The sequence below is a fragment of the Triticum urartu genome, unplaced genomic scaffold (genome assembly GCF_003073215.2).
Source record: "Triticum urartu cultivar G1812 unplaced genomic scaffold, Tu2.1 TuUngrouped_contig_3106, whole genome shotgun sequence".
NCBI classification, from domain to species: Eukaryota; Viridiplantae; Streptophyta; class Magnoliopsida; order Poales; family Poaceae; genus Triticum; species Triticum urartu.
The window spans coordinates 1-21,918 of NW_024113625.1; the positions used below are offsets into that span (position 1 = coordinate 1).

The 21,918-nt window shown below is 42.3% G+C and overlaps 2 protein-coding genes across 2 annotated transcripts; both read right to left on the bottom strand.

Annotated features, from left to right (window-relative positions):
• Positions 1-839: 839 nt before the first annotated feature.
• Positions 840-1,524, bottom strand: LOC125527172 (protein RADIALIS-like 3). The gene has a single exon (XM_048691730.1). The coding sequence runs from the start codon at positions 1,475-1,477 to the stop codon at positions 1,187-1,189; it is 291 nt and encodes a 96-aa protein (XP_048547687.1). The 5' UTR covers positions 1,478-1,524; the 3' UTR covers positions 840-1,186.
• A 2,250-nt stretch (positions 1,525-3,774) lies between these two features.
• On the bottom strand, positions 3,775-8,952 carry LOC125527171 (outer envelope pore protein 24, chloroplastic-like). The gene is made up of 3 exons (XM_048691729.1): positions 8,618-8,952; positions 8,061-8,507; positions 3,775-4,146 (listed from the first exon to the last, which is right to left on the bottom strand). The coding sequence occupies exons 1-3, from the start codon at positions 8,816-8,818 to the stop codon at positions 4,066-4,068; spliced, it is 729 nt and encodes a 242-aa protein (XP_048547686.1). The 5' UTR covers positions 8,819-8,952; the 3' UTR covers positions 3,775-4,065.
• Between the last annotated feature and the right edge of the window lie 12,966 nt (positions 8,953-21,918).

Below are 21,918 nucleotides of genomic sequence, written 5' to 3' on the forward strand. Positions count from 1 at the left end.
TTGGAATACATTGATAAAATGCGAATTGTTTCTGAATTTATGTAAAATTTTTGAAATCATAATATTTTTTGTATTTCGAAACTTTTTTGAATAGATACAAGCACTTTTGTCACTCTTTTTTTGAATTTCTGAAATTTTTATGAAATTTCTTTGCAAATGCGAAAACAGGAGCATTTTTGTAATTGAAAAATGAACTTGAAATGTACAAAAAAGGAAATGGTAGAGAAGAAAAAAAAGTAACTGCAAAGATAAAAACCAAAATGGGTCGGCCCAGGTGGTGGGAGCCCTTGTGTGAAGCCCCGACTACGCCGTCGTAGCGGCACATATGATTTGCCACTGGCTGGCTACAAAAAGCAATTGAAACAGGCCGGCTGTCCTAGCTTTGTTGCCGAATGATCCAGCAGGCCTTTTCTACACACATGCTCGACCACCGAGAAACCAAAAAAAAAGACAAAAGTCGCTATGATGGCTTTCACTGTACAAAAATCGTGGAGGTCATAATTATAAGGAAAGACATGGTGCTCATGAAGAATGAATGTGGTAACTCCTAGCCAAAAGAGTAAAGAAATATTTTCACAGAAAAAGAAGAAATATGGTACTCCCTCTACTTTAGCAGTGATCTAAAACATCTTATATTAGTTTATAGAAGAAACACTTAATTAGCATGTACCAATGACTTGCACACGGATTATCTTTTTCTTCAAGGAAGAACATGCATGGATTAATTTACAATCTACAAGCACATGTACAAAACATAGACGTACCGTGTATGTACGTACATGGCAGCACACATACACACAGAGTAAGTAACCAGCTAGCACACTGTTACTTCCTCCGTAAACTAATATAAAAGTGTTTAGAATACTAAAATAATGATTTAAACGTTTTTATATTAGTTTACAGAGGGAGTAGTTCGCAAACAAATAAAAAGGCCAGCACAGTGTGTTGCACTCTTGCACGTACACATGCATGCATACGGGTACGTAAGTGGAGTACATACGTACACGTGACAGATACATGCACGTACCCGCTAGCAATGTGCATGACGTGCGTACGTGTACATATACACGTACGCTACATGTATGTATGTAATGCAGATGTAGATTAGGATAGGGCTCATGTGAGTGTCCTCCTGTGCCGACCAGGCCACCACCTTGCATGATCCGATCCATCCATCAACTACCATTTATGTCTGGGGCCGCCGGCTGCCCCCTGACCCTCCTCTGCTGCCGTTGTTCCCCGCGCCGTTGCTGCTGCTGCCGCCGGTGGCATGAGTTCCGCCGTTGGAGTTGGCGCCGCCGGCCTCGATGCGGCGGAGGTCGTCGACGAGCCGGTCGTAGTGGCGCCTGACGTCGTCGGCCGTCTTGCCGCCGCCCACGGCGGCGGCGACGCGGTCCCAGCGGCCGGGCGTGTCACGGTCGTACGTGTCCAGCGCGCGCTCGAACCTCTCGTTCTCGCTCTCGCTCCACGCCGCCATGACCGATCAGATTAAGCTGAGCTAGCCAGATGGGTGTTCTTAATCTGTCTCTGCGACTGGCCTACGTGTGTGTCATTGCAAACCAAGTGTTCCATATATTTATACTAGCTAGCTCGACCGTAGGAAATTAATTAACTAAACCAAATGCAAATGCAAATGCGATGCAAAAGGCAATCGATCGATGTCACAATGTTAATCTAGTTGCAAATTGCAGGAATTGAATCGGGAGGTGGCTAAGCTACCTACCTAGATTAGCATTGGCGAGCAAAACTACTGGATGGCATTTTATTCCCATCCCATGTATATATGTTTATCACACAAAATCAAAAGGTTTCAGTTGACTAACAAAAGTTAAAGGCACAAGAAATTCTGAGAAAACCAATGGTTTTGCCAATAATAGGGGATCTAATAAATCAGAATCTAGATCCTCTGTCTTTATGGAAATTAATAAGATAAGCTTAGCCAACCATGTCCAAATTTGGTGGCATGGATGGCCCATTGCTAGTAATATATAGATGAGGATACTCCAAATAGCTAGGTTCCACTCCCATTCCCATCCATCCATCAGAGGCAAAAATAATAGCACTAGCAATTTTATATAAGTAGGTTAATTAGCATTGTCAAATCTGCCTTTGTGCCCAATATGCATCTAAAAGCCAGGGCATGAACTAGGGGTGTGGCTAGGTCTCAGTCGACTTTGACTTGAAGAAAAAAGAAATGAAAAAAACCTGAAATGAAAAAATATGTACGAATCTCCATGCAAAATCAAAAGAATATAGCAACGATCGAAACATAATGAAGTCTCAGTCAATCGAGACTTAGCAAAACTGATAAGCTAGTCATGAAACGACAACTTAATCTGCCTTCTAACCTCCATAATGTCTTTCTTCTAAGGAATAATGTACGTACGAGGACCATGTATGTGCACATAGATTCCTTAGTGTGCATCGGCTAAACAAGGCGATTATATCAAAGTCAGTGTGCTGACGCATGCGCCCTGCACCTGGGAGAGATTGCAAGCAAACAAGAGCAGTTTCTTAATTTAAATTTACATGGATGGTTTTGAACAAGTACCACGATCATGGTTCTTACTTTCAGTGCAATTTCAGTAAAATTTCGTTACATACTAAAATAACTGCCTTTCTGTCAAAATATTTCGATAACTCCGGTAGTAGAAAAAAATTCAAAATATTTTAAAATTGTTTTTTGAATTTTAAAAATATCTGTTTTGATCTCAACCAAATTCAAGTGGAAATTTCAGTCCTTCGGCCCGAAAGGAAAACCGAAATCACCGACAATGGCTGAAATACTTCTGAAACTAAAATTCAAAACCATGACAGAGGTAGCTGGTTTATCTTATTCCTGGTCATCTTGAAACGAAATATTATGTCGACATGCACAGGCTAGAGAATCTTTCCGACCATATTATTCATCTCCTACGTAAGCGCATCGATTAGCCATGGTTGTAAATATAATCACATAATGCAAAGTGATGCAGGGTGACCAATGCACAATGTAGAGAACCTAGCCATGGTTGTAAATATAATCACACAATGCAAAGTGATGCAGGGTGACCAATGCACAATCTAGAGAACCTGATGCTCGCTAAATACCCCCTCCGTCTCATAATGTAAGACGTTTTTTGACACAACAACAGTGTAAAAAAAAACTGTCTTACATTACAGGGTAGAGGGTGGAGGTATTGATGAAGATGTGAACCATCAAATCAAAGCCGGATGGATGAAGTGGCGCCAAGCTTCTGGCATTCTCTGTGACAAGAGAGTGCCACAAAAGCTAAAAGGCAAATTCTACAGGACGGCGGTTCGACCCGCAATGTTGTATGGCGCGGAGTGTTGGCCAACTAAAAGGCGACATGTTCAACAGTTAGGTGTGGCGGAGATGCGTATGTTGAGATGGATGTGTGGCCACACAAGGAAGGATCGAGTCCGGAATGATGATATACGAGATAGAATTGGGGTAGCACCAATTGAGGAGAAGCTTGTCCAACATCGTCTGAGATGGTTTGGGCATATTCAGCGTAGGCCTCCAGAAGACAGGGGTGCGTGGAAGCTTGCTATCCATGTGCCAGAGCCATGAGTTGGTTGCGAGATCTTATGGGTTTCACCTCTAGCCTACCCCAACTTGCTTGGGACTAAAGGCTTTGTTGTTGTTGTTGTACATTACAGGGTAGAGGGAGCAGATATTTACGATGTGTCGTACTAGCATTGCTCCAGGCAAGAAGATAATTCCTACCTCACCTGAAAAAAAAGGGAGATAACTCCTACCTAGCCCTGGAGTATATGGCATTTCCCTGAGATTTAGTCTTTGTAATCTGCATACATGTTGGTACTGATGAGCGGCACAAGACAGTTGACTTAAACCTCATGTTCATGTCATAGCATCGCCAGCGACGACTCAGATGTCACACGACAAGCAAAAAATGGATAGCGGTAATAGGATCCGAATAATGGTGCACCCAGAGAGGGGCAGTCTGCCTGTTGAGTTGTAGTAGACAGTATGATGACACATGGTGCTGCTCTATGAGCAGGAACTCCCGCTTGCTCGCTGGCAGGCGGAGGCGGAGGCGATCAGATCTCATAGTTCCACGTGCTCTCCGCTACGAGCTTCGGTGCTTTGCTTTGATCGGACAGATCGAACGTCGTCGCAACCTGCACAGACAGAGCACGGCAGGATCAGATCAAAAAGCATACCTGTTATATCAGATGATCTACAAAGTGAAACAACAAACAGACATGTCCAGCCAAATAATCAATCATGTGTTGTGAGGAAGAGGGATACTCTTATTTAGGGGGAGAGTGTATCCTGTGCACCCGGAGTTTATGTGCTACCAGTGGACCGAACATCAAAAACTTGTACTATAAGTACTAAAAAAATCCGAAAATAATTCAATATGAAGAAATACTCCCTCAGTCCCAGAATATAAGAACGTTTTTGACACTATGCTAGTGTTAAAAACGTTCTTATATTTTGGGACGGAGGGAGTAGCATACATCTAACATGTTACAAAATTTCAGTCGTAAATTCAACTCACAGCAAGAGAAACAAAAATAACAAATTCAGTTGTGGTAGTGCAAACAGGCCCAATTCATGGCCCAGTTTAAGTTAACAACATTCATGTCATGATTTGTCTTTTTGTTTCTCGAGGTGTGAGTTGAATTTTTAGTTAAAATTGTAAGACATGATAGACATACATTGTGTTCATGTACGCATTTATTTTGGGAAGTTTTTGCATGAGTTTCTGACATTGGTGCATTGGTAGCACAAGAATCACCGTTGCACCAGATACATGACTCTGGGGGTACACTGCACATATCAGCACTCTGTTCAACAGTCAGTCGCTTCAGTATTTCCTAGTGTTCGAGCGTTGGGTCTTGAAACAGAATCCGATTGGATAATGATGTTTTGAAGACTAGTTCTTACAAAAATCGATGTAATGAGTAGAACATGTACAAGGGACAATGGACAACCTCCTTGGAGGATTACTATTTGCAGACCTGCTAGATAAATCTGTGAAAAACACCACAGGAAGACAGTGCTCTGCATCCTCTCTTATTTCACCGTATTTCAGGCCCTACATGCTTTTCTTATTTACTCAGGGAAGACCAACTAACCTTTGACACCATAGCAATTGGGCTTCACAAAGATAAACCACATATACTAAGTTAAAAATTCTCTTGCTGCACTACATTATTCTCTCTATCTGTTTTGTAAGAGGTATAAACTTGGACAATTTGATGCATTTGCTATGAGATTTTCCTTTGCCCATTCAACATGATATAATTCATGGCTACTATATCATCTAACTTGGGCAATATCAGTTGGACTACCCCCAGGGCTATTCCATAGACAGCAAAAACAAGACCTTAAGATATGTCCGTAAGACGCACTATCAGTTCGACCACCCAAGCAGTAGCACTTTTGGCACACAGCAATTACAGAACACAGCAGCAATTATCCCCAACAACATAAGGCGATGTAGAAAACTGAGAGACAGGAATCCATTATCCAGGCCTTTGTGTTGGCTTGCTAGTAGAGATTAGACGACAATTTGCTGCTACTGCTCTGCTTCTGATGTAAGCCAGCATCCCATGCAATTACATATATGATATATGTATCATGCATCTCATCCAATACTAGAAATAAAACACCATTTTTAGTAAATTTGTCATGATAAATTTTTTGGTTCCTTTAAGGCATGATCTTCTGGTTATCTCATCTACCATCGGAAATACAAGTTGTATTACTATAATGTCTAGGCAAATATACGCACAAATAGTACAGATAACCACCATTACTAAATAGCTTTTCAGCTGTCACTATCCTTAAAGTTTCTTTACCAATTAATAAGTATAATTCAAAGCAGATGTTCAGGGAGCATCAGCTCTCTATACCCATATTTGGGATGAGCAAACTATATCTATACCCACATACATCCTTGTGGTACAAACATAATCACGGTCTTCCATGACTCAGCCAATCCACATCTTCAACCCCTCCCCCCATTTCATCAGTCCATGGGCGTCCCTCTGCCTCCTCAAGTCTAGATCATACTTGGAGTTACCAGTGCTTAAGCAAACTAGACAAAATTTGAGAAATATTGTTGCCAAGAAACTCATAAAGAAGAGTCAATGATGCTTAATTAGATAATCTAGTGCTTGTTCACTAAACAGACCCAATTCCTTCATTCTATTGTCTGCTTAGTTTTTAAGAAAGGAAAAGTTACACCTTCAGTCCTCAGTTCAGGCAAACAAAAACAAAAAGAGAAACATGGTATTTAGATGATGATCTCAAGACACCCTCAGAGCTAGCCTCATTGCAGTAATCTGCAGACACTACAAAATACTAGGAACTATCTTCAGTTGTATATATACAGTGATGTAAAATACTGAAACACAGGAATTCACTATAAAGGGCTTTGTGTTGAATGTTGACTTGCTAGTGGGTCATAAGACAAAGTGGTGCTGCTACGAATCTACATATATCTCAACTGATACTAAAGGAAACCATTGTCCTCCATGACACATCCATATCCTACAGTTTTAGTTTTGTCATATATATTCTTAGAACGCTCATACTATGCTCGTCATGTTCCGCATGCTGTGGTCTGTACTGGATCATTCTGGTGGAGGGACATGATGGCTCTCAGCTGGAATTTTCGTCCCATTACATCTTGTACGCCTGGCAACGGTGTTTCTATTGTCCTTTGGAAAGACAAGTGGCTTGGGCAGCCCTGGCTATGAAATTTCCTTGCGTATTTACCTTTTTCTGGATGAAGATGCTGGATTGAATGTGCTCATGCAGGAGGATCCATCGGTTGAACACCTATCCACTCATTTCACCATCCCGCTCTCTGAAACTGTGTTTCTTGAGCTTTAGCAACTAGCCTATTCGCTCAACGAGCAAGTTCTTAATGAGGATCATCCTGATGATTAATGTTTGGACTGCATAACTCTGGGAGATATTCCTCGGCCAGTTATTACAGTTTTGTGTTAAATGAGCTTCAGGCGCCCAAGGTTTTTTCTCTGGTTAGGACAAGCAAATATCTACTGAAGCAAAAAAGTTTTCTATGGCTGATACTTGTTGATCGGTTAAACACCAGAGACATGATGAAAAGGAGGCACTGGCACATGGAGACTGGGGTTAACTGTGCTCTGTGCTCTTCGGCAACTAGGGAGGACAGGGCTCATTTGTTTTTTCAATTGTGCTTTTCCCTAGGTTTGTTGGAGATTTCCCAATAACTCTTGGGCTGCTCACTTGGAGTTTTCATAAATGATCAGGCTAGCTATGTCTCAGTTTCAAAAGCCCTGGTTTGTTGAAGTTATTGGGTCTGCTCTCTGGAATATTTGGAAACATAGGAACGCTCCAATTTTTTAAGGGGGGCTGCTTCCTTTAGCACAGTTGAAAGTTCTTTTCAAGGACCTACACCTCATTTCCTTCTGGGTGAAAGACAAGCACAGGGAATATTCTTTGGATTGGGTGAGGTCTCTTTAACTTGGGAGCTTCCCTTTTGTGTGGAAGGGGTTTTGTTTTTTTAGCATTTTTTTATCCTTCTCCCTTATGGCTTCTCTGCATCTAAATATTTAGGTCTCCTAACACCCTAACCTCCCTTGTACTTTTTAGCTCCTGATTTTATAATGTAAAAAATACCATAGGGGTTTCCCTTACGGTTTCACAGGTCCAAAAAAGATTGAGTTAGATACACTACACTCTTCCCAAGTTACTCTGTGAAATTAGATTACATTGTAGATCCGTACAGTGAGTTGAGAAACATTGGCAAAACAAATTAAGAACCATATGTGTGGGCTAGGCATGAAATTATTTAAGGGTTTGCAAACCACGCAGAACAAAATTTTAATTCCACTCACCTTCCCTCACTGCTCTAGCTCCCCCATATTCAACACTAGCAATTAATCCACAGAATCATATGTGATCCATACACAAGATCATGGCATTCTGCACTATTCAATGATGCAAGGGTTCCACTGAAAAATGGTGGATTGGTTTCGTTCTAGGCATTACCACAGGCAAGCAAAAATGATGGATCGCGTAATCGAGATGGTACCTTGAAGGAGCCGCCGATGCTGGAGCTCCTGGTCCACTCGAGCCCGAGCTGCTTGGTGGAGGCCTGGTAGGTGCCCCTGACGACGTCCCCGGCGTCGAACTTCCTGGCGACGGCGAACTCCCAGGCGTTCTTGGCGGTGTCGTAGACGGGCTCGATGGTGGTGAGGCGGCCGGCGCCGTGCGCGTAGGTGTACTTGACCCGGCAGCCGCCCCCGCCGAGCGCGTGGGAGACGCTGACCTTGTTGGCGGGGTCGAAGGCGATGGAGAGGTCGAGCGCCGTGCGGCCGGGAGGCGGCCCCTTAGGCGGGGGCGCGGGCGCGGCGCCGGCGGCCGGGGCGGGGATGGCGGGCTTGGGCGCGGCGGGCGCGAGGGAGGTGGAGTGCGTGTAGGTGAGGCTGACCCGCTTGTCGAGCACCGTCGCCGAGTTCATGAACTGGAAGCGCACATCCTGCGGCCGCGGCCATCGCCGTCGCCGTCGTCGGCACGGGAGAGAATCAGATGGGATGTGGGAGGGGAAAGGGATGAACTTTAGGGAGGGGATTGGTTACGTGGTACTACCTGGTTGTGGGGCTTGAGGTCGAGGAGGAAGGCGCCGGGCTTCTCGAGGGTGAGGGTGAGGCCGTCGAGGGAGGGGCCGGCGGCGAAGGCGGCGTCGGTGGCGGAGGCGCGGAGGCGGAGGTCGCCGGCGGCGGCGAGCGCGAGCGTGGCGGCCGCGGTGGCCTTGTCGCCCTCGTAGCGGCCCTTGACCGTCGCCTTCATCCCGGCTCGCCTGGGCTTCTCCGGTTCCTTCCTTCCTCGGAGTCTCCGCCGCCGCAGCCGCCGCAGCTGGTGGTGGTGGAACTGGTGCTAGTGCTTGGAGGTTGGACCCAACAACCCTCCCCCCTTATCAACGGCCGGCCTCCTCTCCCGTTTATTTTTTCTCCCCTTTTTCGGTGGCGTGGGTTTCAACGAACAAGAATGGCTTTCCCTCGTGGACTCCGTCGCCCACTATCATCTTCTTGAGCCCAATATCACCCTGCCTTGAGCCCATGACCAGCGTTGTGACTTCTTGTCATTGCTTTCCTAAAAAGAAGAGAGTGTCCAATTTTTTTTACTCAGAAAAAAAGAGACAGAAAGGAGTGTGCAATACTATGACATGACAAGATTTATTCTTTCGGATTAGGATCATGATTAAGTTTCAAGAACCACTTTGTTGGTGGGGCAACAAGTATTTTGCAGTGCTCAGGCAACCGGCCGAGAAGGGCGGAAAACCATCGTTGTTCCTGGTTTATGCCGATACAAACTTGCTATCTCGTGTATTTTGGGACGGAGGAACTGCTTATTTTCCCCACAACAGTGTGATTCCATAATCTTGCTAAGGTTGCAAAATGGTGGGACGAAGGGAGTAGTACTTTATAGTGCTCGCTCAACCGAGAAGGGCGGAAAACCATTTGTAGTTTCTGGTTTATGCAAATACATATATCCTACCGCAGCTACAGTGCATTACTCTCCACGGTATAGCTGGCTGCGCCCTGTATCCGGTGGCCATTTGCTCAGTTGCAATGCATGCCTTGTATAGTTGGACATGGCCTGCAGTAGAGGGGCGCGTCTAGGTCTCGCATGTAGCGACACCGAAGAATTCCTCACCTCCAAGAGCCTCTGCTTGGGCTGGCCAACTAAAATGTTACATTCGTTTGTTTTTCACAATTTTTAATATGTTGAAATAACCTAAATACATGTGTTTGAAACATCACTTCACTGAAATTTTTAAAACGTTCACCATGCATTAAAAATATTGTTCATGTAATTTGTAAACGATATCATGTGATTCAGAAAAAAATGTTCATTACATTTAACAAATGCTCACGCGTTTTAAAATCATGTTCGTGGCATTTTAGAAAATGTTGATACAATGTAAAAACGTGTTCACATATTTTTGGGAAAAAGGTTATTCACATTTAATGAATGTTTGTAACACTTTAAAACATCTTGCACGTTTAAAAAATGTTCACGGCATTTATGAAATATGTTTAATGTGTGTTAAAAAAGTCCACCTTGTATTTAAATTTTTTGATGTGCATTTAACAATACATTAATAGTTATTCAGAAAAACAATCATCGTGTATTTAGAAAATGTTTAAAATGTATCTAAAAAATGTTCAACATGTATATAAAAATGTTAAATGTGCATTTGATAAATTTTCAACATGTATTCAAGCAAAAGTTTGTTCAACTTGTATCTAGAAAATGTTCTGCATGTATATGAAAAAATTAAAACATGTTTTCAAAAAATTCAACATGTATTTAGAAAAATGAAGAAAAAACAAAAAATTGAACAGAGAAAAAAACGAAGTAAACTGATCCGCAACCGCATGATATCAATAAAGACAACCATGATGGGCTTCCCTAGAAAAAGGGCAACACTACGCACATCCCACTCCAATGCATATATACCACAACATCGTACGGTGGAAATTGACCTTAATCTACCTACAAAAGGTGTAGGAAAAAATAGATCCTAATAAGTCTTAATATGTATCGACTGTATTGTAAGCTTCATCCCGCCACTCAAGGAAGCACGTGGCATGATAAAAACAACGAAAACAAGGCATTGTAGTAAATGAATGTGAATGGGGAGAAAGGAGATGCAGAGAATTATTTTATTTTACACACTACAAACATTTAAATATCTCACAACAGAAATGTCATATCCACGGCCGCCTTGTTTGAACTTCACGGTATTTTAAGGGTGAATTATTTTGATCTAGTCGGCAAAAACATGGAATCATAATTATCTCTCAAGTTAGTTAATGGACATCCAATAAATGTATGATAAATTTGCATACTCCTATTTTCCGAGGGATTGCAGCATAGACATATTTTGCTCTACACAGTAACAACATGGTGTATAATTAAAATACATAGAACATAGAACTATTAAGAACAAAGACTAAGCATTAAACAATACCCCTAACAATCACCAAGTCATTTCACCTTTTCAAAATATTTATTCACACCTTGATATTTCTCCCTCTTTTGTTCTTCGGGTCAATTGTATCATAAACTACATCCGGTGACGGTCATGACATAAATCTTAGATTAAGGTTGCAAAGAGAGCCTTGTCACAAGTATAAAAATTGTTTCAATATGCAGTGAACATCAAATTTTTAGGGTGACAAATCATACATTTTTAGGGCAAACTATGTTGTCACAAGGATGTAAATTTCCTTTAGCAAGCACGGCAAAATCCGACATGTTCAGTTTTGCCAGGATTTGTTGTGCTTGCCAATTGAATTGTCATCCTCGGTACAAAATAATTTGCAATAAGTAGTTTAATTTTCCACCCCTAAAAAAAATCTTGAATTGAGTGTCTGGCTGGTCACAGCCCCTTCGGAATGAACAACTGCGTCGGACATAAATAACACGTGAAATGGAAACTAACAAACTTCTGTGGCACCAGCAAGTTTGTTTCCGTCTGTGGCCTTGGACCAGTGGCGGAGCGTGAAGCAAAAATGAGGAGGAGGCAACAGGCAACTGGTTCAGATTTATGAAAAAATAGCAAGTGACAGCAAGAAAATGCAAGTTCATGTATGTATCAGATATTTAGAGCCATTGGAAAATATGCACATATATATTAATATATAAAAATGTGTACAGAATATAGCAGTCTAAGAGCACCTAAGCATACTGAGGCATTTAGCAAGCTCCTAACCTTTCAGCAAAATACGAGTCAAACATGGATAGTTAGACATCATGGATGATTCGCTCAAGAGTTGCTCTCCTCTTCTTCCGATCTTTGAAGTCAGCAATTATATTTTAAAAGGTGAATTTTGTTGCAAGTTCTCGTTCAACTTGTATAAGCAAGCGAGGTGTTCATCTTCCATTTTGTTGTGCAACCTTGTCTTGATAATCTTCAAGCTAGAGAAGGCACACGGAGAGTAGCGATTCAGTGCCATGGCTCATCTGCATCTTCGATGAAGAAAAAATTCAAAACAAATACTAGAAAAAAAATCATTGTTTGTATGGTTGATAATTTGGTGCGTGAGGTGTGCTTCAAATTTCAAGCCATTTGAACATATGAATAGCTCTTGGGGAAAAAGACAAATTTATGGTCTGTAAAAAAATATTGTTTATGTATTGTTCTTATCCAAAAAAAATTATTGCCGAGAGCTAGTCATATGTCCAATGATCTAAAATTTGGAGCACGTCGCACGTACGAAAATAGCTACCATGCAAAAAAAGGATATTTTAAATTTTGTTTTGTATTTTTTTATTTTTCATGACCGAGTGCAAATGAATCTGGACTCAGAAATGAATATTTGGAGATACACATCTTTTTGTTTGGTGGCACACTGTAGTAGCTAGTTCCAAATAGTACATTGATATAATCTCGAACTAAAGTAGACACTACGTACTTGTTCTTACAAGTAGAAAATAGGGCTTTGGTTCTGGTCAGGTCAGAGCTTTAGACCCGGTCCAGCTACGAACCGGGACTAATGGATGCATCAGTCCCGGTTCGAGCGGCCAGGGAGCCGGCTGGGCCTCGGCAGGCACTAGTCTCGGTTCGTCCGACTCCTTTAGTCCCGGTTCCAGACACGAACCGGGACTAAAGGTACTAGTAGAAAACAGGGTTTTGGTCCAGGCCTAGCCAGCCCATTAGTCCCGGTTCAGTCATGAACCGGGACCCATGGGGGCATACGTCCCGGTCCGTGAGCCCAGGTGGTCGGCCGGGCCTCGTTGGGCATTGGTTCCAGTTCGTCTGGACCCTTTGGTCCCGGTTCCAGACACGAACCGGGACCAATGGGCCTCGCTCCTGACCCACATCCATTGGTCCCGATTCGTGGGTTGAACCAGGACCAAAGAAGGGCCTTTAGTCCCGGTTCTAGCCACAAACCGGAACCAATGATGTGGATATATATACCACCTCGCCCGCGAGCAGAACACTCCACTGCTCTGTTTTTTCTAGCCGACGAGGGGAGGGCTTTGTGGTGCTCTAGCTCACCTCCTATGCACATGAGGTGTTCGATGAAATGCCCGAGCCACACTACTTAAGATTTCTCGTCTCCAAGCTCGACCTCCAAGCTCCATTTTCCTCAAGATTTGTCTAGGTTTAGCGGTACGTCCCGTCCCGTCCCCGTCTTCACCGTCGTCGATCGCCCGCGCCGATCTCGTCGCCGGCACCACCGTGGCGAGCCTCTTGTTCTCATCTTCTTTCTAAAAGAAAAAGTTCTTACTTGAAGGATTTAGATCAATTGTTACCTTGGTTGCAATTATGATCGCATTTTCTTACTTTTATTATTGTTTGTTATTATATAGTGCGATGGTTTTGGTATCCGCCTCCGTCGATCCTCGTCCTGTATATGATTCGGATGTGGTATATATTATCTTTTATAACTATTTGGTTCATTTATTGTTTATGACAATTATGCCAACCAACGTGACATAGATATTTTTATCTAGGAGGTATGTGAACCAGAAATTCCAACCGACCCTATTGTCGAGAGGTTAAATTTAGTTGAAGACGAAAACAATTACTTGAAGGAAAAAATAAAAAAATTGAGGAGGAGAAGATGATATTGGAGTTGCATGTTACGGATGTTGTCGATAATCACAAGATCAAGATGGATGCAATGCGCTTGAAGATTAGAAAGATTAGAAAATATGCCATTAATACCGAGGCTTGGTATCATTATGCCATTTGATCAATTGTTACCTTGGTTGCGATTATGATCGCATTTGTTGTTGCACTGAAATGTTTTACATAGTTTCAATGTATGGTTTAATTACATGCTCTGGAGAGCTATATGTTGTTCAGTGAGAACCATGTATGTACTTTGGTTTTAATGCGATGATGAATTTCTATTAATTTGGTCACTTATCTATTCATGATGTTCTGTAATGGTTTTTGACACACTTAATTATATATAATGCATGCAGATAAACTGGCAATGGATGTACGGTGATAGACGCACCTCCGAGTACATTAAGGGCGTGCATAATTTTCTCGAAGTGGCTGAGGCAAACAAGCAGAATGGTTTTATGTGTTGTCCATGCCCTATATGTGGGAATACGAAGTCTTACTCTGACCGAAAAATCCTTCACAACCAACTGCTTTATAAGGGTTTCATGCCACACTATACTGTTTGGACCAAGCACGGAGAAATAGGGGTTATGATGGAAGACAGCGAAGAAGAAGAGGATGATGACAACTATGTGCCCCCTGAATACGGTGATGCTGCAACGGGGGAAGTTAAAGATCAAGAGGAACCAGACGATGTGCCCGATGATGATCTCCGCCGGGTCATTGTTGATGCAAAGAGACAGTGCGAAAGTGAAAAGAAGAAGCTAAAGTTCGATCGCATGTTAGAGGATCACAAAAAGGGTGTACCCCAATTGTGAAGATGGAAACACAAAGTCCGGTACCGTACTGGAATTGTTGCAGTGAAAGGTAGAGAATGGTGTGCCTGACAAAGGATTTGATAAGCTACTAAAAATATTGAAGAAGAAGCTTCCAAAGGATAACGAATTTCCCGACAATACGTATGCAACAAAAAAAGTCGTATGCCCTCTAGGATTGGAGGTGCAGAAGATACATGCATGCCCTAATGACTGCATCCTCTACTGCGGCGTGTACGAGGATTTGAATGCATGCCCGGTATGTGGTGCATTGCGGTATAAGATTAGACGAGATGACCCTGGTGATGTTGACGGTGAGCCCCCCAGGAAGAGGGTTCCTGCCAAGGTGATGTGGAATGCTCCTATAATACCACGGTTGAAACGTCTGTTCAGAAACAAAGAGCATGCCAAGTTGATGCGATGGCACAGAGAGGACCATAAGAAAGACGGGAAGTTGAGAGCACCCGCTGACGGGTCGCAGTGGAGAAAAATCGAGAGAAAATACTGGGAGGAGTTTGCAGGTGACGCAAGGAACGTATGGTTTGGTTTAAGCGCGGATGGCATTAATCCTTTCGGGGAGCAGAGCAGCAATCACAGCACCTGACCCATGACTCTATGTATCTATAACCTTCCTCCTTGGTTGTGCATGAAGCGGAAGTTCATTATGATGCCAGTTCTCATCCAAGGCCCTAAGCAACCCGTCAACGACATTGATGTGTACCTAAGGCCATTAGTTGAAGAACTTTTACAGCTGTGGAATGGAACGGTGTACGTGTGTGGGATGAGCACAGACAGGAGGAATTTGACCTCCATGTGTTGCTGTTTGTAACCATCAATGATTGGCCTGCTCTTAGTAACCTTTCAGGACAAACAAACAAGGGATACCACGCATGCACGCACTGTTTAGTTAACACCGAAAGTATATACCTGGACAAATGCAGGAAGAATGTGTACCTGGGGCATCGCCGATTTCTTCCGACCAACCATCAATGTCGAAAGAAAGGCAAGCATTTCAAAGACGAGGCAGATCACCGGAAGAAGCCCGCAATGCGTACCGGTGATCACATACTCGCTATGGTCAATGATTTACACGTAATCTTTGAAAAGGGTCCCGGCGGACTATCTGTTCCGAATGACGCTGAGGGACGCACACCCATGTGGAAGAAGAAATGTATATTTTGGGACCTACCCTACTGGAAAGACCTAGAGGTCCGCTCTTCAATCGACGTGATGCATGTGACGAAGAACCTTTGCGTGAACCTGCTAGGCTTCTTGGGCGTGTATGGGAAGACAAAAGATACACCAGAGGCACGGGAGGACCTGCAAAGTTTGCACGAAAAAGACGGCATGCCTCCAAAGCAGTATGAAGGTCCTGCCAGCTACGTACTTACCAAAGAAGAGAAGGAAATCTTCTTTGAATGCCTGCTCGGTATGAAGGTCCCGTCTGGATTCTCGTCGAATACAAAGGGAATAATAAATATGGCGGAGAAAAAGTTCCAGAACCTAAAGTCTCATGACTGCCACGTGATTATGATGCAACTGCTTCCGGTTGCATTGAGGGGCTTCTACCGAAAAATGTTCGATTAGCCATTGTGAATCTATGTGCATTCCTCAATGCAATCTCTCAGATGGTGATCGGTCCAGAAATCCTACCAAGGTTAAGGAGTGATGTAGCGCAATGTCTTATCAGTTTCGAGCTGGTGTTCCCACCATCCTTCTTCAATATCATGACGCACGTCCTAGTTCATCTAGTCGATGAGATTGTCATTCTAGGCCCTGTATTTCTACACAATATGTTCCCCTTTGAGAGGTTCATGGGAGTCCTACAGAAATATGTTCGTAACCGCGCTAGGCCAGAAGGAAGCATCTCCATGGGCCATCAAATAGAGGATGTCATTGGGTTTTGTGTTGACTTCATTCCTGACCTTAAGAAGATTGGTCTCCCTCAATCGCGGTATGAGGGGAGACTGACTGGAAAAGGCACGCTAGGAGGGGACTCAATAATATGTAGGGACGGGCATTCTTGGTCTCAAGCACACTACAAAGTTCTACAGAACTCTACCTTGGTGACCCCGTATATTGATGAACACAAGAACATTCTGCGCTCCAAACACCCGGAGCAGTGTGATGACTGGATTACATGTGAACACATCAGGACTTTCAGCAGTTGGTCGGAAACACGTCTCAGAGGTGACAACACTGTTTCTGATGAGTTGTACTCATTGTCCAGGGGACCATCTTCGACTGTATTGACTTACAAAGGATACGACATAAATGGGAATACATTTTACATGATCGCCCAAGATCAAAAGAGCACGAACCAAAATAGTGGTGTTCGCTTTGATGCAGCAACCAAGAGGGGAAATGACACATATTATGGTTACATAGTGGACATATGAGAACTTGACTACGGACATGATTTTAAGGTCCCTTTGGTTCAGTGCAAATGGGTCAATCTGTCAGGAGGCGGGGTACAGGTAGACCCACAGTACGGAATGACAATAGTGGATCTGAACAATCTTGGGTACATAGACGAACCGTTCGTCCTAGCCAATGATGTGGTGCATGTTTTCTATGTGAAGGACATGTCTACCAAACCGAGAAAAAGAAAAGATAAGGAAGCGAATACATCATACGATGAGCCAAAGCGCCACATAGTTCTTTCAGGAAAAAGAGACATCCTGGGCAAGACAGACATGTCTGAAGATTATGAAAAGTTTCATGAAATTCCTCCCTTCAAAGTCAAGGCTGACCCAAGCACCATGTTAAGCGATGAAGAATATCCATGGTTACAGCGCAATAAGCAAAGGACACAAGCAAAGAAAAAGTGAAGAATTTCTCTCCATAGCTATTATGATGATGCCTTTGATCTAGAATATCACTGCAGTTACATGTGAAGAAATGAAATGCCTTTTGTACTAGATGAGTTTCCGTATGAAACCCTGATACTTCGAAAGAGATTGTCCGTTTTGTACACGAAGTGCATCCAGTTTTTGCCGTAACCCTCTCAACTTTTTATCACATGCTATGTGGGTGAAATGATGATACCCTGCCAATTTCAACCTCTTCAGAGTTCATTTGTAGTGCTTTTCAATTTCAGTGTCATTTAGCTTACAAAAATCAGTAAATGCATGAAAAATACCAGATGAAGTCGGAAAGGGTTGAAAATTGATGACATGGCTTTGAATGGTTCATTTTGAACACACAAAAAGCCTGGAGTTCAAATAAGTTAAAAAATGAAATCCCTTTGTAACAGATGAGTTTTGTCTGAAACCCTGATACTTCGAAAGAGATTGTCTGTTTTGTACACGAAGTGCATCCTGTTTTTGCCGTAACCCTCTTAACTTTTTAGCACATGCTATGTGAGTGAAATGATGATACCATGCCAACTTTCAACCATTTCAGAGTTCATTTGTAGTGATTTTCAATTTCAGGGTCATATAGCTCAAAAAATCAATAAATGCATGAAGAATAACAAATGAAGTCAGAAAGGGTTGAAAATTGATGATGTGGCTTTGAATGGTGCATTTTGAACACACAAAAAGTCTGGAGTTCAAATAAGTTCAAAAAAATGAAATCCCTTTGTAACAGATGAGTTTTCGTCCGAAACCCTGATACTTTGAAAGAGATTGTTCGTTTTGTACACAAAGTGCATCTAGTTTTTGCCGTAACCCTTTCAAGTTTTTAGCACATGCTATGTGGGTGAAATGATGATACCATGCCAAATTTCAACCTTTTTAGAGTTCATTTGTAGTGCTTTTCAATTTCAGGGTCATATAGCTAAAAAAATCAGTAAATGCATGAAAAATAACAAATGAAGTCAGAAAGGGTTGAAAACCAATGATGTGTCTTTGAATGGTGCATTTTGAGCACACACAAAGTTTGGAGTTCAAATAAGTTAAAAAAAATGAAATCCCTTTGTAACAGATGAGTTTTCGTCCGAAACCCTGATACTTCGAAAGAGATTGTCCGTTTTGTACACGAAGTGCATCTAGTTTTTGCCATAACCTCTCAACTTTTAGCACATGCTATGTGGGTGAAATGATGATACCATGCCAACTTTCAACCTTTTCAGAGTTCATTTGCAGTGCTTTTCAATTTCAGGGTCATATAGCTAAAAAAATCAGTAAATGCATGAAAAATAACAAATGAAGTCAGAAAGGGTTAAAAATTGATGATGTGGCTTTGAATGGTGCATTTTGAACACACAAAAAGTCTGGAGTTCAAATAAGTAAAAAAAATCCCTTTATAACAGATGAGTTTTCGTCCGAAACCCTGATACTTCGAAAGAGATTGCCCGTTTTGTACACAAAGTGCATCCAGTTTTTGCCGTAACCCTGTCAACTTTTTAGCACATGCTATGTGGGTGAAATGATGATACCATACCAACTTTCAACCTTTTAACAGTTCATTTGTAGTGCTTTTCAATTTCAGGGTCATTTAGCGCAAAAAGAATGAACTTAAAATAATCAATTAAAATATTCTATTATGATCAACTAAAACAAAATTATAATATTCTTCAAATAGCAAAAAGAATCAACTAAAAAGCTTTTATGAAACTCTAATAGCAAAATGAATCAACTAAAAAGCTTTTACAAACCTCTAGTATTTTTTAAACTAAAATTATATAAAATTTATGCAACTAAAATTATCAAATTATTTTCTGTTCAAAACATTAATGGCAAAAAGAATTTTCATAAAGATATTTTTTGTTAGAAACTTTAATAGCAAACTAAAATAACAAAATCTGTTGTTGATTAAAATAGATATTTAAAATAACCTAAAATTTACCAAACTTAATATAATGATAAAACACAATAATATTAAATAGTAGGAAAAAGAATCACTCAAAAATCTATTTTTATAGTAAAGTTATTCACGAACTAGTGATTCACACAAATTTAAAAGAATTCAAATTTTAACTATTCAATTTTGAAAATTAATGGCACTAACATAAAGTCTATAATTTTTGTGACCTAACAGCAAAAAGAATCACTAGAAAACTGCAAAAAAAAGCAAAAAAGAAAACAAAAAAACTGAAAAATGCCACCTAGTCGGCCACCACGGACCGAATACGACTAGAAACCCAACTAGCCGGCGAGGATTCAGACCCGCAGAAGGCCCAACAGGCCCACAGGCATAGTAGTGTGAGATTAGGCCCATAGGCCTGCAGTTCAGAGGAGTTCGAGAGAGATGGCGAGGCAACGCTTATAAACAGGTGTGACCGCTCCTCAACTAGCGAGGTGGGACTAAACATCCCACCGCACCGCGGCTTTGGCAGGCGCGGTCCATTGGTTCCGGTTGGTGCCACGAACCGGGACGAATGCCCACCTTTGGTCCCGGTTCGTGCCACCAACCAGGACCATAGGTCTCTGCTTCCCGCCCTTTGGGCTGCTAAGAAGAGACCTTTGGTCCCGGTTGGTGGCACGAACCGGGACCAAATGTCTCTTCTTCCTGCCCTTTGAGCTGCTGAAAAGAGACCTTTGGTCCCCGTTGGTAGCACGAACTGGGACCAAAGGGGGCATTGGTCCCGGTTTGTGCCACGAACCGGGACCAAAGCCTTTGCTATATAAGCCAGCACTTAGTGTTTTTTCACATTTCATCGCCAGTTGGCACCCGACGACACCGAGGTCATCGACGCCGCCAGGCTGCCCCACCCCCGTCCGCCATCTCCATTGTCGTTGTCGCCCCTGCCCCGACCTCACCGCCGCTCCTCGCGGACTGTGAGCCGCACCTCGTCGTTGCCCCTCCTCTCCTCCTTCCCCCCAAGCCCCAATGCCGCCGCCCGCCCCGACGCCGATGTCGCCCGCACTCTGGCCACGCCCCTATTTTTTTCTTTCTTTTTCCTTTGTTCAAGTTGAATTGTGTAATGGAGAATTTTATGTATGTATGTTCATATGCAAAATTTAGAATATTTTATGTTCATAGATTTTTTTGATGATATTATTGTAGAATATGCAAATGTTTGTATGTTCATATGCAAAGAATATGTCAATTTTTTTGTAGTAGATGATGATGATGATGATATGATGACATATGATGATATATGAACATTACCGGATGTTATCCCCGAACATTACCGGATGAGGGGGGGGGGCGATATACCGGATGTTATCCCCCTTCACCTATATATCGTGTAGTGCCGTGTTAGAACACCCCTAACTCTATCGGGAATTCAACATTTATTCAACATGATTTCACAAAAAACATATATTCAACATGAGGGGGGGGGGTCGATATACCCTCTCCCTGATAACTTCGACATGAGGGGGGGGGTCGATATACCCCCTCCCCGATAACACTTTTTCCATGTATGTATGTCATCGTTGTCGATATACCCCCTCCTCGATAACTTCGACATGAGGGGGGGGGGGCGATATACCCCTCCCTGATAACATTTTTTTCATGTATGTATGTCGTCATTGTCAATATACCCCCTCCCCTCTAACTTCGACATGAGGGGGGGTTCGATATACCCCCTCCCCGATAAATTTGACATGATGGGGGGTCGAGATTCATAAGAGATTTATCAAGAATGCCCCCATTATGGATGTGCACAAGTTGATCCATTTTTTTTCTAATCTCATATACGTAATGTTCTATATGTCATGTTGTCTTGTGTCATAGTATTGAAGAAATCCATGGCTTCATCATTAGTCGGAAGTAACTGGGGCATGATGGTACGAAGCTCTCCAAAGTTATTCTGGAACGGAGTCCCGGATAGGATAATCCGCTTTTTGCTACGAAGTTCAGCAAAGACTTTCCAAATAGCGATACTCAGAAGGATCTTGCTGAACTTCATAACAAAAAGCGAATTATCCTATCTGGGACTCCGTTCCAAAATAACTTTGGAGAGCTTCGTACCATCATGCGCCTGTTACTTTCGCTTAATGATGAAGCCATGGTTTTCTTGAATCCTTTGACATTAGGCTGAAGGAAATATGCCCTAGAGGCAATAATAAAGTTATTATTTATTTCCTTATATCATGATAAATGTTTATTATTCATGCTAGAATTGTATTAACTGGAAACGTAATACATGTGTGAATACATAGACAAACAGTATGTCACTAGTATGCCTCTACTTGACTAGCTCGTTGATCAAAGATGGTTAAGTTTCCTAGCCATTGACATGGGTTGTCATTTGATTAACGAGATCACATCATTAGGAGAATGATGTGATTAACTTGACCCATTCCGTTAGCTTAGCACTCGATCATTTAGTATGTTGCTATTGCTTTATTCATGACTTATACATGTTCCTATGACTATGAGATTATGCAACTCCCGTTTACCGGAGGAACACTTTGTGTGCTACCAAACATCACAACGTAGCTGGGTGATTATAAAGGTGCTCTACAGGTGTCTCCGAAGGTACTTGTTGGGTTGGCGTATTTCGAGATTAGGATTTGTCACTCCGATTGTCGGAGAGGTATCTCTGGGCCCTCTCGGTAATGCACATCACTTAAGCCTTGCAAGCATTG

Coding starts and splice junctions, on each gene's coding strand:
- LOC125527172 (XM_048691730.1), bottom strand. CDS start 1,477: ATGGCGGCGTGGAGCGAGAGCGAGAACGAGAGGTTCGAGCGCGCGCTG.
- LOC125527171 (XM_048691729.1), bottom strand. CDS start 8,818: ATGAAGGCGACGGTCAAGGGCCGCTACGAGGGCGACAAGGCCACCGCG. Junction 8,508..8,617: donor ACCTCAAGCCCCACAACCAG/GTAGTACCACGT, acceptor CCGCGGCCGCAG/GATGTGCGCTTCCAGTTCAT. Junction 4,147..8,060: donor GCATCGGCGGCTCCTTCAAG/GTACCATCTCGA, acceptor CTGTCTGTGCAG/GTTGCGACGACGTTCGATCT.